At 36.5% G+C, this 20,471-nt stretch overlaps 1 protein-coding gene across 3 annotated transcripts in view; it reads left to right on the forward strand.

Annotated features, from left to right (window-relative positions):
* Window positions 1–20,471, forward strand: part of LOC110676202 — a 236,411-nt gene that overhangs the window by 183,039 nt on the left and 32,901 nt on the right. For all 3 annotated transcript variants that reach the window (XM_021843140.1, XM_021843141.1, XM_021843142.1), the window contains one exon: window positions 7,170–7,293. In XM_021843140.1, coding sequence (XP_021698832.1) covers window positions 7,170–7,293 — 124 coding nt within the window. The remainder of the gene's footprint in view (window positions 1–7,169; window positions 7,294–20,471) is intronic.

Raw genomic sequence — 20,471 nt, forward strand, 5'->3', positions numbered from 1 at the left:
CATGTAAGAACTAAACTAGACTAGGGTGATGTGCTAGTATCCGACGTTTAAGTTTGATCAGTGAGAAACTGCAATTTTCCCTAAATTGCAGTGAATGATGCTGATACAAACCAATGCCAAACAGTTCTTTCCCAAAACGGCTTTCGCATTGTACAATACTTTGATGAATCTTGATCGTTTATTGGAAATAATGCAATGCAATTATTACTTACAATTACAATTCATTTTGACCGACCACTCATGACAGCTACTCACAGTAGATCGAAAACAACACAATCGAAGGAACCGTTTTTTACGACGAGCAACGCGCACACATTGATGTTCACACGCTTTTTATTCAGTACGTCGGATTGAACTTTGTTTACATTCTCCATTATACGCGGTCGTTGAGAAAATCTCATAAAATTTCGTGAATTATAGAAGTTTTTCGGCAAGTGATTGGAATTAAATCCTTCAGTGAAGAAGTACGAAGGTTTTCCATAGCGAAAATAAGTGCCCGGCAAAGTAAGTCACAGTGCGGGAAGAAACTTGTATCGTAAAGTGATATGGCTCATTCGATCGTGAAGCATTTCTCTCAAATCGTGTTCGTCCATGCGATTTCGGTGAAAAAGTGCAAAGTGGATAATTGGACTAACATTATTTATAGCAATACGGTAGTTTTATTCCATTTTTGGTGTAAAAATGTACGAACCATAACTGCTTTCACAAAATAACACTTGAAAAATGAATCTATGTTGCAGGTAAGTTTGAATATCCGCCGTAGTGGAACATTTTAAGTTTGATACGAAGAATAATAGCGCTTACGATGAAGTAGAGCGAAACCCTAGTGCCCCAAGCTTGATCTTGGATAATATTCCGTGGTGATACGGTCCATACAAAAAAAAAATTTCATGAATAAGCTGTTACGTAGGGGAGGAAGGGGGTCTAAAATTGACAAATTTTTCGTTACGTAATATTTGAATCATCCCAAAGAATACAAACTTCTATGCTGATTATAAACGCGCGCAGGACAATTTGTTACTATTGGCTTTTCGTGCTCATGCTGCGTGCACTAGAGCTGCGGGCTCGGTATTGCGCACGGGGTCATCTACACCTGATAACTTCAGGGCCGTTGGGAGACCACGTAGCGTCCAGGTACGGACTTCAAAATTTTACCTGATTTTTTTTCTTACCGAAACGAGCACTTTACAATGACAAACTAATAAAATTTCACATTTTCGAAAAATAAGGGACGGTCTAGTGCCCAACTTTATTACTTTCAAAAGCTAACCCAGACATGGACAAGTGGGCTCTTCTCCTTCTTTCTGGCAGTTCGTCCCAACGGGAACAGAACCTAATTATCAGCTTTCTCATGTACACTACCACAGTTATTAACTAGCTTTCTTTGCCAACTGACTATCATTGGCGTAGGAACATGGGGGGCAGAAACCTGATTTTTCCAGAATTTGTTGAATTTAGATAGTCCCCTATAGTCGCACTAGTGGCTTTTTACAGCCGTTTCGTAAATCGTTGCAAAAATATTTTTTGACATGAAGGTCAGGAGCTATTTATCCAAGTACCATTGATACATAGCTGGATTTTGTTCAAACAATGATCGAAACAAATAGTTTTGCTTAAAATTTAAGCTCCCTTGCCGATGTTGCTACAGTAGCACTACTAAGATAAACTATTTTTTATTAAACAAAGTAATTGATAAATTAAGAACTTTTTTTGGTCAATCGGAAGCTTTTGATCCACACTTTGAAGAGAAAATATAAGTTTTGTAAAAATACGGTTTTGATTAGTACTTTTCCTGCGCCGTGAACCTAGTGCTACTATAGGAACAGAGATTAGAAATAATTTTCGTAGTTTTCATATGTTTTCCACTAAATCAAGATAAAATGCTTTCATATGATGTAAAAATAATGCCGCCGGCTTTATTGTTCGATTGTATACGAATAATTGTTCATAGCTATGCGGCTATCGTACATCGACCATATTCTAATAAAAATGCATTCACGTATTTAATCTACAAATCCACCACACGAGAAATATTAATAAACTGTTTTACACGGAATTCCATCAAACTTATCTTGTCTTCTTAACAAAAAAAAATTTAAAAGTACTGCCAAACACTGGTCCTTGAAGTTTTCCGTGATAACAAATTCCTATAAATAAAATTCAAAGATTACTAATAGGACTTTCTGGCATAATCCTGGAGAATATAGAATTTCAAGTTGAGATTTCTGGCAGAAATATTAGCAGGATTTACAACTGGTGAATTTGATAAACTTGGTTATACGAGGAAAAATTCATAAATGATTGTTCTACTGACATTTTGATTGAGATTTTGTTGAAATTCTTTTAGCTATTGAATGAGAAATTCCATATAGTACACTAGAATAAACTATTACGGAAAAGGAGGAAGGAATATTTTAAGCCATCTTTAGAAAAAAAATCAGATTTTTGTGAAATGAACTCGAGGAGAATTTCATTTAGTTAACTTCACTAGGATATGCTCAGAAATTTTGCAATAACATCTGGAACAATCTAGTTAAAGATACTCCAAACAAACATTTTCGCGGAATAAGAGCTGAACAAACCACTTTCAAACATATTTCAGCTGAATAAACTGTTAATCAGCTACTGATGTTTGTTGGGACGAATATCGTGTTAGTAATTATTAGCATTCTCCTTTAGAATTAACTTAACTATCGGGTTACCGCGCTGTTATACTTTGTACAACAGTTGTGAATTATATTCTATCATTTTGCAACAAGGACATCAATCGACTCCAAACCAAAATGTATTTCTCATGAATCTTCTTAAAAACAATACTCGACACACGCTATGTCTGAACCAGACGATTATAAAAATCGAATGTACATCGGAGATCAGCATTTGGTCTATATTTTCATAATCGGAAGGTTTTAAAATATTCTATCGGTGAAATTTTTTCCATACATTTTGTATGACCGGAAATGCGTCGAAAACTTGATTTTCATAGGATTTAGTATGAAAATGGCTAAAAATTGGAAAAAATCAAAATTTCACCGATGGAATATTTCAAAACTTTCCGATTATGAAAAAATAACCCGAATACTAAACTCCAGCGAGAAAAAATCCGATGTACATTCGATTTTTATAATCGTTCGCTTCAGACATAGCGTGCGACAGTTTTTGTTTACAGTTCAGCCCTTTATAATTCGGTAAAATCAACAAATGTACATAGAAGTCGCATAATAATGAATGCACTATACTGCTCATATTCGCAAAATTGTCCCATGTATTTAGAAAAACCCATAGAACATGGGACTGTTATGCGAATATGGGCAGTATGTATGGTTCGAGTAGTTAGACCACAATTTGAGAAAGGTATATCCCAAAATCCAGATAACTTTGAAATTTGGAGTCTTCAGTAAAGTTATTCTGGAGGTGGAGCGCTGTCGGATGTTACTTAATTCAATTTGGATTTTGATCACTAGGTGGCACTAGTGAGCATGAAACTTCTAATTTTGTTTTGCAGATATCTCAGGAGCTTGTCCATTTAGAAAGATGGCGTCTTCGGTAAAGTTGTGAAGCAACTCAAAGGCCATCATTTTCGAGCTGTTTGATTCAAAATTTTGCCACTAGGTTGTGCTAGTGAGCATGAAAATATTGTTTAGCAGTTATCTCAGGAGCCTGACTTAAAAAGATGGCATTTTCGGCAAAGTTGTTCAGTAGTTCAAGGGCTATCATTATTTGAGCAAATATCTTACGGATTATTTGAGCTTATATCTTACGGATTTCCCTGTATCCATCTCAGTATCTCAGGAGCCTGAGCCATTATCCTGAACGCCATTACCTCGAAAGCCATTACCCCAAATGAGTGATTATTCCGAATGCATAACATTTCGAGACTAATTCTAATTAGAAAGTCGAGAAATAATTGTGCGATTCCTTGTGCCTATAAAACGAGTTTGACTCAACTGTGTATTTTTCAAATATTAGAAGATGTAGTAAAGTCTCCTATTGGACGTTGGTACCCACATCCTCCACTCAATTGTTTTAGATCTTCTAAAAGATTTTGTTTCGTAAAGGAGGGCAATAGAAAAACACTCTAATTGTATTATCATCGCAAGTGTTGTTCTATGGAACTTGCTTAGAGACCAACCTGATAGACAGTCATTCCGTTGTGGCCCAGAAACGTTAAAACACTTGTACATTTTTTATATGATAATCACAAAAAAAAATATATATATATAATAGTATTTGATACGAGAAAAGTGGGGAGCTCTTATGGAACTGCTGTTTTAATACAAGAAGATTAAAGAAGAAAAAATGTCTGATTAGAATTATATCAGGATTAACTTCAACTAATGCCTTAAGGATATCCTGCTTTAAATATATAAATGTAGTTCTATATGAAAATATTAGTGACATGCATATCCAACGAAAATTTAATAGAACAGCCTATTCAAGAAAGAAGGGCACATTTCTGATGAAATGTTTGCAGCTTTGACGTGAATAACCACTGTAACAACGTAATGCTATGGCCGACCTATATTCATAAGAAAGAAAAATCTACGTTAAAAGATAAAATTGAAATATGAACACCACCAAGAACTCCAAACACCGGTGAGCATGCTGCTGTTCAGCAAGATCATATTGAAGGTTATGGGTTCAAATGTCTCCGGTGGTGGATCTGATTTGCATTGAAAATATCCTTGACATCCCTTGGTGTAGAGGCACATGCACAAGAATAGTAAATTGACAAGGAAAGCTCTCAGTCATTAAAAGGCTGATTTTATTAGAAGCCCATTCACAAATTTCATAAGTTTAAAAAAAATGTTAACTGTGGTTGGTAATTTCTGACATGCAGCTCAAATTACAGGCCTCCAAACTCCAAAACCACTTTTTATGGAAATCAGCCATGGTGTACTCATTTAAAGAATTCTTGTCAGTACTGTAGATTTGAACCCTAGAGTCTAGGGTGAGTAGAGAGCTAGAGTCTACTGGTATATGACCAAATTTTCATGAATGTATCGGTAAAATTGTTAATCAAGCAGTGTTGCCCCAAATTTCATTCAAGCTTCTGCACAACTTTGCTGAAGACACGGTGGTCAGAATGATGAGCTAGAGCCTACTAGGATATGGTCAAATTACAGGCACACTAGCGCCACGAAGTAATTTTATAGGTAATAACTAAGAGAAAATTGAATAAAAATTTGAATCGTGTCATGAATTTCACTTCAAATTCCCCCAATATTTTTTCCGAAGCTGTTTTCTTGTTATTGAGTTCTAAAATATTTATCTAACAGAAGCATCAAAATAAAGTCAGTCAAGCTCGTCAAAGCATTTAACTTGAAACTATTACATGAAATCAATCAAAAAACATTTTGTAAATTCGTTTTTTCTGTCATAAATTTCTGAAGAAAATCAATCATGTCAAAATTGATTCCAAAAACCTGTCGAAGATTTTTTTCAATTATCGAGATTCAGTTTTTCATGTGTCAATATTTGATCAACACAGTTTATGGATGGATCCATATGCGGTAAGTTGGCATGATTTTCCCTCTTATTTTCATTACACATCGACTCAACATCATATCAAACCAGAAGTTAAATCGAAAAAAATCTGGTCTAATAAGGACCGAGCAGCGTTGTACCCCTTTATTCGCTAAGTCATTATCAGATAAGTTACTCTTCTAAAATCACTACATATTTCTAACTTCTCTAAGCTTCTTACTTTGAAATCCCAGTTTTAGATATATGGCAGTAATTTGCAATATTTTCTTTTCAAGCGCTCACTTTCATTTCATTTCAACGGGGGTTGTTATCAATTCCCGGAATAGATACAGACTGTGAATCGTGAACAAACAAAACGCAATTTCTCTGAAAGAGTACTTCAGTATACGAACGTGTGCAGGTGGCTCTACCGGTCAGTGTATCTCTAATGCTCTATAAAAGTGAGCTCGAAAAAAGATTAGAAAGAGTGACAACGTCGGCTGACAAAGGACAACCACCACTCTAGGGTACTGTACTATTTGGGCAACTAGTAAGGGGGCACATTTTCCGATGACTGTATATTCTTTTAGGTTGAATTTATCTCAAATGGGCAAACTTGAGACCGAACGCCTCGTTATCAAACACAAATGCTAAAGAAAACTCGTTTAAAAAAGTTGGAAATAATGATCAATACACCATGTTAATACCGACCCCTAGGCAAGCGCGGAAATATCCCCGACGGCCAACAAGCGAAATCACATCCCATTCTCAGAACCGTCAAGTAATCTGCCGGTGACGATAAAAAAAAGTTTACTTTCTATCTTCCCTTGCCATCACGTTCAATTTATCTTTTCGATGATGCGCACATCACAAACCGTTGTTATTTTGATTTCCTTTTGAATTTGGAATTTTATTTGAGAGTTTTCTTGGATCACTGGCTTTGGAGAGATAACCTGTTCATTACATGTAATTGAAAAACCGAATTTATTACTCCACTAGAGTTTGTATCCTTTGACAGGTACGCGTATTTCGACTTCAACTGTAAGGCCGTCTTCAGTGTCATGTAGTAGACTAGACTAGACTAGATAGGGATACTCTCATAAGAAATCAATGTGATTGACCGATTTAGGAATCAAAACTACATCTCTGACCGAAACTGGTGGCTTATATTGACCAACGAGATTTCCAAAGCGTAAAAATGGTAGCAGCTCAGTTCCGATATTTTTATACATAAAATGGGTTGAAAATTGACAAATTTGTTGTATAAACAGGGCTACCCATATAATTTTTAAAGACATTTTCTCTAAGGCTGGTGAAAATCCGATGCGACTATCCTAGTAGTAACTTTCAAAACTAACAATTCCATAAATATACTATTTACCTTCGAATTGATAGAACAGAACATAAACATTAAAATATTTGAGATAATACAATCAAGTCTTAAAGATTCCCCACAGTTTCTGATCACAGATCCATATACGATTAAATCCTCTTTTATTGTTGCACCTTAAATGTAGCCTAAATAAATAATCTACGGTTCATGTAATCCTCAGCAACGTTCCCGAATAAATCTGTGGTTGGCATCTGTTCGACTGAAGCGGAGAATTCCGATGATTCCTACCATGCTCTCCCAGTTTGCGTTGTTACATCGTAGCAGATTGCACTAAATCGGGTAACATTTTCTTTTCTTCCATCCTTCACAGTTCTATTTCGGAATTTCCTGCATAACTCTGTCGATATTTGTGCACGACGAACGCAAATTTCTGAAAGGGGAGGTGGACAAGCCTAGCGGCGAAAGTTTTCTGGAGAAAGAAAGCATATCAACAGGTGAGTAGAAAAGGTCGTTCATCTTTTCCGAGAAACTGGCTTCGGCCATGTTCCACTTAAGTGTGAAGACTTGTAGACGGAAATACTATCATCCATCATAAAACTTTTCTCTTGACAATTGTACAAAGCCTTAGTAAAATAAGATTGAAAGAAACAAGTTAATGTTGCGCAAAATTATTAATGTATCGAGGTGCATTAGTCCTTAGATTTAACGTAAAAATTCATAAGAAATGTTTTTTGGTAAATTTTAATTAATTAAGCATTTCTTCATAAATCTAAGTGCAGTAATTAACAACGCAGATACATTTCATGTGAAACATTCACCAAAAATTCACAATCAACTTCTTTGCACGCAACGGATTTCCGGAAATTTTCAAGCTTTTCGGAGATAATCCTTTGCTGGTTCTTGCTACTTACACTCGTAGCATCCTTCTGTCTCCTCAAGCCACATCGCATTTTGCAATATTGAAACGTCTAGCTAGTGTGCAGACTCGGTTTGAGAATTCCACGAGAACTAAATTGAAACGGAAATTAGAATTCTATCTCCGCATGAGTATCAATAGAGAAATATACGCTTAAGCTTCATGAGTTCAATCAGATAAACACCGTCAACATCACACTTTATGAGAAATATAGCTGATTGGATTACAATTTGAAGCACAGTTTTGTATGATGTACCTTGAAAGGAAATAAAACTGACAACAATGCCTCAAAGAACATCGCATGAATTGATATACAATTATAGCATGATACAAGGCACAAGAAACGATTTCTAGAGGATGACTAAATGTGCTATACACGCATTGACCCAAAACATCCTTCCAGCATCTATCAGCCAAGCAATAAATACAACACAGAATGTTTTGTCACAAATTGACTAGGTCAGGTCAGCATGGGTGCGATGGCCAACATGCGTAAGCAATTTGCATCAAGGCACTCGAGTGCGCTACATGTTATGCTGACTGCATGTTTACTCGTTGGTGGTCGTCCGTTTGGACGATGCGCTAGGCTCATATTTCAACCCAAATTGTTATTGCCAAATATTGTCACCGCCGACCTAGGCATCTTTGCCATTAGCATAAGATTGTATGATTGTATTACACTGTTCGACAAAAAAATTTTTTTGGCTGGATCAGGGACGCGGTTATATGGGTCTTGAAGTGCAAGAAAAGTGTAGAAAGAAGCCGTTTTCAAATGATTTGCAGCACCCCTGGATTAGTTTTTGACAAAGTTTGAAAATTTTGCATTTTTCATCAAAAAAAGTGTAATAAGCAAAATATCAATATATTTTCAAATTCAATTATTCAACCATTGAATTAGTAAAATCAATATTTTTAGCCCTAGATCGCTTCAGGAAAACGCGCACCATTTCAGAAGAATATTGGCATCATTTTCATATATGAATTTGGAATGTTAACCATCATTAAACAAGCATATGACGATGTGCACCATATAAATACTACTTATTTTTCTATTCCACACATCTGGTTCATTATATAATAATTATTATAGGTTCAAGAAGACGCTTGATTATGATTTAATTTTTTGCTCCATTTTAGAAAGCAATGAGCAATGCAATCCAGTAACATTTGATTTCAACAAGGATATGAACACGGAAAATTGATGTGTCTGTTATGTTTATATGGGCTGGTTGGTCTAATAAACTCTTGGCAGTAATACAAAATTAGGTTGGACACTGACATGTAAGTGGTCTTACATGAGCTAGTCGGTTTATCAGGAGCCGATGGCGAAGTCTGTGAAAAATGGCATAATAATGTTATTTGCGATTTCCAAAGATTTTTAAAGGTACTCATTAAAAATAGATTACCTATCGTGAGGTCCATTTGTTATCAAAATATCCCTAGAAATTACAGACTAACGTAAAATAGCAACCAATAATTTAGTAATCAACATTTCCACATTTTTTGTGGCAACATTTGACAGCCACTCAGGCAGGCATGAGATCTTTTTGATTCAGTTTGCGCACAATACCAATCATTTGTGAAAACTGATTTAGTGGTAACATGTCTACTTCTTACTTGTAAGATGATACAATTTCTGGTTAAACCATTTCCCATTTTTTTGTTGGTTCTACATTTTACATATTTTTCGGCAATTTTAATCAAACTTTCAAATGGAGCGTTAGTCTCTTGTTCAATGGGATGTTGAATTCTTCAAATGGGTTTAGTTGTAAGCAAATTGGAAACATAAAGAAGTCGACCATTAAGGTTAATTTTAAACTCGTCTCCCATATAAGGACAAACGTGTCCATTTATGAGCCCCCATTCCCATATCCTCGAAACGAGTAAAAATGCTTTTCAATTAAGTGAAGAAACAATTTATCCATACATTTGTGATAAACAATTTTGCAAAACTTCACGTAATTTCTATTTTTCTTTCTTTAAACAAAAAGACATAGGTAAACAAGTGTTTTACTCATTTTGAATATATCGCAATTATTTGTGAAATTCATTCCAAATCTCAAAACTGACAGTTTGATTAAAATTGCCAAAAAATATGTGAAATTTAGAACCGAAAAATAAAAATATATCGGAAATGGTTTAACCAGAAATTGTTTCATCTTACAAGTAAGAAGCAGGCAAGTTACCACTAAATCAATTTTCACAAATGATTAGTATTGTGCACAGACTGAATCAAAAAGAGCTCATGCCTGCCTGAGCGGCTTTCGCAAAAAATGTGATAATGATGATTACTAAATTTTTTGTTGCTATTTTATGTTATTCTGTAATTCTCCCAGGGATATTCCGAGGAAAATGAATGTCACGATAAGTAAACAATTATTAATGAGTGCCTATCGAAATATTTAGAAATTGCAAATAACAATGTTATCACATTTTTTTACAGACATCGTCTCCTGATAAACCGACTAGCGCATGTAAGACCACTTACATGTCAGTGTCCAACCTATATAAATTTTGTATTTCTGCTGAGAATTTATTAGACCAACCAGCCCATATATTCACATCACAGACACATCAATTTTCCGTAGTCGTATCCTTGTTGAAATCAAATGTTACTGGATTGCATTGCTCATTGCTTTATGAAATGGAGCAAAAAATTAAATCATCATCAAGCGTCTTCTTGAACCTATAATAATTATTATATAATGAACCAGATGTGTGGAATAGAAAAATAAGTAGTATTTATATGGTGCACATCCTCGTATGCTTGTTTAATGATCGTTAACATTCCAAATTCATATATAAAAATGATGCCAATATTCTTCTGAAATGGTGCACGTTTCCCTGAAGCGATCTAGGGCTAAAAAATATTGATTTTACTTATTCAATGGTTGAATAATTGAATTTGAAAATATATTGATATTTTGCTTATTACGCTTTTTTGATGAAAAATGCAAAATTTTCAAACTTTGTCAAAAACTAATCCAGGGGTGCTGCAAATCATTTGAAAACGGCCTCTTTCTACACTTTTCTTGCACTTCAAGACCCATATAACCGCGTTCCTGATCCAGCCAAAAATTTGTTTTTGTCGAACAGTGTTATTTGTGTTAATGTATTACAGAAAGCCACTAAATAAAAGGAGCTGATGTTCCAATGAAAGAACAGTCTTGTTCTGACTCTGAATCTATGCGTTTCAATGCACCTCTGGTGTATACCGAAACATCCCTCTAGCAACCTGGTAATCAGGTACTGCTAACTATTTAGGAATAGACTAAGATCAGTAACATATCGATGTGCAATACATAGTCCACGGACGGGCTATGAAACTAAAATCAATAGCGATGCAATGGTTCCACGAAATCGTTTCTACGTCAAGTCTCAATATATTACGCAAGGTTTCGTAGGAAAAAGAAAGCTAATCAGATAAACAATCGAATCACTTTTCAGATCATTCCGGTGTTGTAGATAGACGTCATGCGACAATGGATGGTATTATCCTGGGAGGGAGAACCCGATTCGAAATTTATGTACGTCAAGGTGAGCCGAGATTCTGTTGTCACGAACTGTCACTGTGAGCCCAGATCTAAAACAATGGACAAACATGATAGAAGCGCGTAATCGATAAAAACACATTTTTTGCATTTTATCAAATGTGACAAAAAATCGATTGAAAAGCTATTCATGCTTATTCAAAAGTAATGTCCAGTGCTGGGAATGGTAATAGTAGTAGGCTTGAGTTTTTGCGAAAATCACGTGGCTCTTCTAATACAGTAGTTCAAAATAGTGAATCTCATCAAGTAGCCTATGTTGGGTACATGAATTTTCTAAATCAGTAGTGTCATTGAAGGCTGAAAATGCGGGAAATGCAGCGGGAAATGGAACATTTTTCTACAGTAGTTTTGAGTTGCCCTTAGCAACGGGTGTATTGCTATTTTCAAAGCATTTTGCCTACAGCAGCGATACGCATGAGTTTCACTGGCTCCGCTGACTGTGATTTGCTGCACTTGCCTACTGTAGTGTGAATTAAAGAACTTTTCCCAACCCTGGAGCACCTTTTATTCTGATTGAATATAAAGTATTCAAATACGCATCATTTTACTTTTTCCAATAAAAACGAAAATGAAATGCAAAGAAAACTTAGGCCCTTTTTCCATGTTTATCCAGAACAATCAAAGGAACACAACAAAAAAAAAAACTAGCAATTTTCATCAAGTCTGCCTTGATTGTCGTTGGCAAGCTGGAGTTTTCTTGCAGTTCGCAATAACTTTGTGTCATATTTCGTGTGTAGTATCGGTGCCTCCCTCCCAGGTATTATCATCTCATCGTCATCATCAATATGCAAAGTGATTAATTTTAGTTGAAGTAAGTGCATTTTATTTTGAATTTGCTGAATTTAAGACGAAATGAGGACTAAGTGCTTTATGGTTAAACTTCAGTTGTGTTTAGAATAAAAGGTGTCCAGCTTAAAATTGTGTCATGGAAAAAAGCTGTAGAATAGTACTCATTTTGTATTTTCCCTTAAAAATGGGTACAAGTAATTTGGCGTGTATTGTTTTGTTATGACTGTCAGTTTTTCGAGAAATGGCGTCACCCGAAAAGCAACGACTCGACTTGATTTTGCGCAAGCACCTGGAAAAGCCTCAACTTTCTCATCAGGACATCGGATAACAACTTGGAATCGTGCATTCAACGGTGAACAACTTTACTACGAGACTCTGAGAATCAAAAGGGAAGGAGAAATGCTTATTTGAATATTTCTTGTACTAGTAATTAAGATCACAAGCGTGTCGTGAAAGCGTTTAAGCGAAATCTCAATACTTTGGTCAGGGATGTGGCGAAAAGCTGAATCTGTCCAAGTCTTCCGTTCAGAGAGCCAAGTACCGGGAGGGACTGCATACGTATAAAGTGCAGAAGTCTCCAATTCGTGCCCGGAAAGTATACACTCAGATGCTGACGAAACCTCATTGTCTCATCATGGATGATGAGACTCACGTCAAGGCGGACTTCCAGCAGCTACCGGGTCTACTGTTCTTGGGTGCATGTCGTTAGGCCGAATGCCGTTAGGCCGAATGCCGTTAGGCCGAAGACCATTAGGCCGAATACCATTGGGCTGAATACCATTAGGCCGAAAGGGTCGTTAGGCCAAAAAGGTCGTTAGACTGAAATAGCATTTGATCATTTGCTACTTTTTCAAAGGGCCAACACATGTTAGTTCTAGTTATTTATCACAGCGGATATTGTGGGCTTCTAAGTAATGCAAGTTAGCCTGATCTAACAATGTCGGGATTGTCATCCTTCTTCTTTCTGGCGTTACGTCCCAACTGGAACAAGGCCTGCTTCTCAGATTAGTGTTCTTATGAGCACTTTCACAATTATTAACTGAGAGCTTTCTTTGCCGATTGACCATTTTTGCATGTGTTTATTGTGTGGCAGATACGAAGATACTCTATGCCCTGGGAATCGAAAAAAATTCCCTTACGAAAAGATCCTCGACCAGCGGGATTTGAACCCACGACCCTCAGCATGGTCATGCTGAATAGCTATGCGTTTACCGCTACGACTATCTGTCATCCATTCAACCTGAATATTCATTCCGCGGCTTCTAGGTAATGCAAATTGTCCTGGCCTTTCCCTGTTAGTTACCCATTCGACTAAACGGTTCATTAGAACTATCGGCCATTTCCGGCCTATTGACCCTTTTGGCCTAACTACTCTTTCGGCCTAACGGCATTCGGCCTAACGACATTCGGCATAACGGGATAACACCAAAATAACAAAGTCAATACTTTTATTAAGGTATTCCTGGAATTTTAGAGCAAGATGTTCTGTAGTTTCATTGATGCAGTATGCCAAAGTTAGAGTTTATAAGAAAAAATAAGAAATTCAGTGCAAGCACAAGGTATATGTTGCATGGAATACACTGCATAATCATAATAATTCATACAGATTCTTATACATCAAGGAAAAAAATATGATTCAGGAGCAGGGATTGAATCCTGGGAAAATTGAGAGAATCTCTCACGTATCGCTCTCTGTAACTATCATAACATGCTGCACATTATGAGAGACTGTTTATCGTATACTGCTACAACTTTGATCAGATTGGGGGGATAGTAGTGCATGATAAAAATCCTCTAAACATGCTCCAAGCCTGGGGCATACTATTGCTATTGGAAGTTCGTGGATTGTTTATTTTGCCAGTAAAGAAAAACACCTATCCCCAACGATAACAAGCGAGAAAAATGGATTTTATCATCGCTCTCTCTTTGGGGCTCTCGCTCGCTGCTTCCATTTATCAGACTTGTTACACCTTGCGATACAATGACGATCGTAAACCGCAACAGATGAGATGTTTTTCTTTGCTTGCTTTGATCGTGCTTCATACTCAAATGAGAGCTAATTCTGCAATGCCTGTTCAGGACTGATTAACTTCATATTTAAGGACATCATTTCTGATTCACTCCATCTCTGTGTGATTCAGGTCTGATTCATTCAAATCAAGACTCATGTCTGATTTACTATATATTCTAGTTTGAACATTTTATATTAAAGTTTAAACATTTTGATTAAATTTATATTTAAGTTATTCAGGTCTAATTTGCTTCATATTTAAGGAATGCAGGACTGATTTACTTCATTTTCATGTGGTTCAGGTTCGATTTACCTCGATTTCAAGTAATTAAGGTGATCTCTTCAATTTTTAAATTCTTTTTTGTTTTTTGAAACGTCTTTATTTTTTAAATTCTTTTTTTTTGAAAACTCTTCATACAAATTAGTTTCAGGTCTGTCATACTTAAGTCATATTTAAGTTATTCAGGACTGATTCACTTCACAGTCAGTGATTCATGTTAGATTCGCTCCACATCTAAGTGATTTGTGTTGGATTCATTGCGTATTCAAATGCATTAGGTCTGATTCACTTTATAGATCTTAATTACTTCATATTCACGCGATTCAGGTCCGAATTATTTTATATTTAAGTAATTCAGGTCTGGTTCATTTCAAATTTATGTTATTCATTTTTGTTTAACGGTCTTTTCCACTAATTCATGTCTTCCAAACAGTTTAGGACTATTTCACTTCATTTTATAATGATTCAGGTCTGATTCACTTCATGTTCAAATAATTTAAGACTGATTCACTTAATTTTCTAGAGATCCTGGATAGGTCTACTTAATTTTTAACATATCATGTCAGATTCACCTCATGTTAAATAGATTCAGCTATGACATCATATTTAATAGTTTCAAGTCTGACACCTCATATTCCAGTGATTCGGGTTTCAATCATTGGATATTCAAGACTCCAATTTTCTATCTTATCTCAATCAGAAAATATAACTCGCATGAAATCCTTAATTTTATTTGCTTACTAGTGGCACCAACCGGATTTATTATTAATTAAAAGGTTTGCTTTCCGGATGTTCATGACACTCTGAACAACTTTCCCGAAGACTCGAGCTTTCCATTTATTGAGGATCACAAGAGAGAACTAGTATAGCATGCTCTATTTAACTCTCCTTGACCTTCTGAATAACTTTTCCGAAGATTCCATATTTCTATGTCATGTAGATCATAGGAAAGAACATGCATAAAATGCTTAATTTTCCGTGCTCACTAGTTCCACCTAGCGGCAAAATTGCGAACCAAACTATTTGCTATCCAAATTTCATTGATCTGTTGAACAACTTTTCCAAAGACTCGAACTTTCTATCTCATGTAGATTACAAGATAGAACTTGCTTAGAATGCTTAATTTTACATACTCACTAGCGCCACTTAGCAGAAAAATTACGAATGTTTGCCTTCTGACTTTTATTGATCCGCTGAACAACTTTGCTGAAGGTCGGTTCTTCACATATCATAAGGATCTCGAGATATAGCAATGTAAATTTACCTATTTTGAGGTGATGCTAAACTTTTTGAGGGGTGATTCCAATATTCAACTGGGTGTTGCAATCAGGGATGGGAAATGTACTGTAGCAAACATTTGCCACCTCGACATTCACATTTTTCTACACGACCATAAAAAACCAAAGCAAACCATGACCGTACAAAACAAAAAAATGTTACGGCTCTTCAAAACTGTAATCTTCTTCTTCCCAACGTTTTTTCAAACTCGAATGCGAAATGACTCGATCACAGTGCACATTGGTCCCAAAGCCATATCTAGGAAGACAAAAATGATTGCGCCTAAACCGTCAATTTTAGATATATGGTGTCTTCGGCAAAGTTTCTCCATATTTTTCAGACATGTGACATTAGAGTGGCTCACATGGTTTACGAGATCAGCACATAAACTTTTTTGCTTACGCATTTAGGACTACACAATGTTCTACAATGTTTTAGAACAACCGATTTGGAGCAACTTTGCCGAAGAACCCAAATTTCTATCTCTTATGGTTCGCGAGTTATGATTTTTTTAGATTATTTTTAATATTAATACTATATTAGCACTTCCGCCATGGCGTACTAAAGACCAAAATTTCTACTCATATCAGTTCCATTCAAATTTAAAATATTTTTCTCCAAAAATATCGGGGAAAAATGAGTTTATTATATCTGTAAAATTGTTGCTCTAAAAATTACTTGATTTTTTCAATATGGCTTCTGATTGATGTTGCTTTCGAAGAACAAGCCTTTTTTGAAATTAAAAAATATAGATTGTCGAATTTTTTAGCCAATTTCTAACAATCATTGATTGATAACCTTCAAAAATCAACCGTTATAAATGTTGTTCCATATTCGTGTGCAATTAAATTATTTTGGAGAACATTTTATTATCACAACATTGTAAAATACTAGTCGAACGATGTAAAGAAAACCGATTGAAATTTCATTGATAAATTAAAATGATACAGCATGCACAAGATGTCCAGTTTAAAAAATTAACAGTCCTCAATTTATAATATTAGGAAATATTGCTTTTTTACTAGATTTACGATTATTCGGTTTTCATGTATTTTCATCCAGTTCAATACAATCAACTTGAGTTTTCATAGAACCAACATTTACACAAAATCATTTATAATTTCATTTATTTAGTTAACATCTTCTTCTTCTTCTTCTTCTTCTTGGCATTAACGTCCCCACTGGGACAGAGCCTGCTACTCAGCGTAGTGTTCTTATGAGCACTTCCACATTTAGTTAACATCTAAACAGATAACACTGAATTAACAATTTCACGCCACAAAACTCGGTTCATGGCCGCATCACTCCATCCTCGGTTCTGCCTCACGCTCGCCAAATCGATACGTACATGATCTACCTATCCAATTCGTTACGCTCCACGCCTTCCTGTACCAACCGGATCCGAAGCGAACACCATCATTGAGAGTTGCAGTTCGGCATTCTTGCAGCTTGCCCTGCCAATCGTATCCTTCCAGCTTCTGGACACTGGGTTCGCCGTAGAGTTGGGCGAGCTCGTGGTTCATCCTTCGCCGTCACACACCGTTTTCCTGCACACCGCCAATGATCGCCCTAAGCACCCGATGTTCGAAGACTCCAAGTGTTTGCAAGTCCTCCTCGAGCATCGTACACGTTTCATGCCCGTAGAGGACTACCGGTCTTATGAGCGTTTTGTACATGGTACATTTGGTGCGATTGTGAATCTTATTTGACCGCAGCTTCTTGTGGAGGCCATAGTAGGCCCGACTTCCACTGATGATGCGCCTCCGTATTTCACGGCTTACGTTATTGTCAGCCGTCAGCTAACATGACAGACGCTCCAGGTTTGCAGAAGCAAAAGCAATCCCCCCTTCCTGTCAGCATACGGCCCAAGTTCCCACCGGGGTAGGTTACCCGATCTTCCCTAAGGCTACTCGTACCCCGGCCAGTACCGCGAGGAGGTAGGGATACGAGTTGCTGGGCAAGAGGCTGAGTATCACATAAAGGGGTCTGTTCTATTCCTGCAGGTACGCGAGGTTTATGTTTTAAATTGATATTATTATATATAAATGTTGGCAAAAATGCAACGAAAATACTTCCACGCGTTTTTAAGGAAATCTCTGATATTATTCCTAATGTACGTTTGGAAGAATTCCTTCTTGAATATTTGGAGGAGTCCTGAAAAAAAAATCATCAGTTCTTTCGTTCCGAATTTTCAATAACATTTTTCGGAAATTTTTTTGAGAATTGCTCAAGAAATGGAGGGAGGAATCCTAAGGTGATTCCGTAGATTAAGTTCTTGAAAAAACTCTGAAGCAATTCTAAAGAATTGCCTGGAAAAAATTGTGATTGAATCACTATATGATATTTTTATGCAATACCTAAAGTAATTTCTAATGTAGAACGATCCAGGTTGAAATTCTAAAAAATAGATCAATACTTTAGGGAAACTCTTCCTAAGGCAATACATTTAGCTGTTCCTAGTGCAATTTCAATGGAATGCTTGAAAAAATCTCAGAATTCTCATTAGTTTCTGGTGAAATTGTACAGATTACTCAGATCAAATTGAATTTGGTGAAAAATTAAAAATAAAATCAGATACGGAATTTGTAAAATTTCTGTAAGAATCTCTGAGCAGGATGAATGAAAGAAAATCTTATTTTAAAAAATATGCAAAAGAATTCATCTTAAACAAATACATAGAGGAATCCCTTTTTGTTTGTTGCTAGAACTCTTGAAGAAATTAATGAAGTAATTCCTTATATTTTGAAATTTGTTTGGCAGAATTTCAAAGACGCATTCAAAAATACCTTGAGATACTCGATGAAGGAATTAAAGTGTTCATAAGAACGGGGCCTTCCTTAGCCGAGTGGTTAGAGTCCGCGGCAACAAAGCAAAACCATGCTGAAGGTGTCTGGGTTCGATTCCCGGTCGGTCCAGCATTTTTTCGTAATGGAAATTTCCTTGACTTCCCTGGACATAGAGTATCATCGTACCTTCCACACGATATACGAATGCGAAAATGGCAACTTGGGCAGAGAAAGCTTTCAGTTAATAACTGTGGAAGTGCTCATAAGAACACTAAGCAAAGAAGCAGGCTCTGTCCCAGTTGGGACGTAATGCCAAGCAGAAGAAGATTGTGATAGCTTGCCTCATGCTCTATCATGCGGAGGAATTGCCAACTAATCAATGTGCAACAAAGTAGCCCTAGCACTGTTGCAAATCTTTATCTTAGAAAATATAGATTTATGTAAAACTGTTTCTGAGATATAAGCGTCCAAAGTTTCCAAATTTCACGTTTTTTTACCTTTTTCACAATAAACCCTCCCCGTAATTGAAAGGAGTGCGGGCTGAAAACACAATAGATGAAAAACACCATGTCAAACTGTGTTTTTCATAAACTTTTCAAACTAAATAAGATGTGAATTTGCGATACCGTTTGGGTTCCTCAACACAAACGCCTATAAACTTTCTACTCGGTTAACCTCCTAAACTTTTCGATGCGATAACCCTTCCTCATTAATAGAAAGTTTCCCCCAGGGATTTCCCTTATAATTACTTGACAACGCGTAAATTGAAGCAAATTTGCCCATCCAACAGTTGAAATCGTCAAATTTTCATTTGCTCGCCGGGGTGGTATTATCTCGATTGTAGTTGTTACGTGTCAGGACCAATTATTTCGACCGATAGCAACCTCCATCCGATTGTTCCGATTGGAGGATACACAGGTAGTCCGTGATTCGTGACCTTTCAACTGTTGATGCTGTTGTGAATTTAATGTAACTTAATCCTATTGTTTCAATTCTCATCTATCTATCTATCTTCTTCTATATAAATAAAAATGGAATGGTGTTTGTATGTCACGAAATGGCTCACGAACGGGGCAATGGATTTGGATGATTTTTTCTCCATTTTGTTCGTCAAGGGTTGCGACGTGTTTGTGTGTATAGAAGTTTCAGGATGTTCACCGGGAAAGTAGGAAAAACGGGACTGAACGGAACTGTCATTTTGTATGGGACGATTCATAGCGAAGTTTGCCGGGACCACTAGTAAAGAAATAAATGCGTTGTTTTCCTTCTAAAGTGACAAATATACGAATGAACATATATTTTGAATTAATGCGATGCAAATCAGTAACGATAAGTAAGAACAAGATGCAAATTGATATTTTTTTCATCTTGAATCGTACAAGGCCCAGTTTGATAATTAACACGAGTTCTACAACGAGTAACATACAACATTTTTTGCGGTAAACCAAATACAACTTGGTTTCTAATGCTGGGCATGACGTACTATTGGTACCTCGTGTTCCTGTAGACCCCTTTGTGTGGTCCTAGTCCTGCCCAGCAACTCCTATCCCTACCTCCTTGTGGTACTGGCCGGGCGAATACCCTAGGGAAGATCGTGTAACCAACCCCGGTGGGAACTTTGGTCGTATACCGACAGGCTCTTCTAGTTCCCTTCTGCAAACCTGGAGCGTCTGTACTAGTATTAGTATACTCAACATTAGGAGTGGCTCACAACAGCGTCTGTTCCCCATGTCAGGAGCGGCTGATCATCGTGCCAAAGAAGGACTAGGGTAAATTATGTATTTTGGACAGGCTAAGGATATGGCAGGAAACAGCGATCGATTAACTGCATTAGATACTAATATTTTATTATGTTATGTTATTTATATGCTTAATGCCTCAATGTACTTTGAGTTTCTGAAGAGAAAAAGTTTACAAACTGTAGCATTAGCTTCCAAAATAGTGTTTTTAAGCGGCCTTTCTGTTATACATTTCGGACACCACATATTCATTTTGGACACCCTCATGTAAGTATAATTTGGACAGAGGCGTTAACTCAATATCCATACAATTGTTTCTTAA

This window comes from Aedes aegypti, chromosome 2 (assembly GCF_002204515.2).
Source record: "Aedes aegypti strain LVP_AGWG chromosome 2, AaegL5.0 Primary Assembly, whole genome shotgun sequence".
Taxonomy (NCBI): domain Eukaryota; kingdom Metazoa; phylum Arthropoda; class Insecta; order Diptera; family Culicidae; genus Aedes; species Aedes aegypti.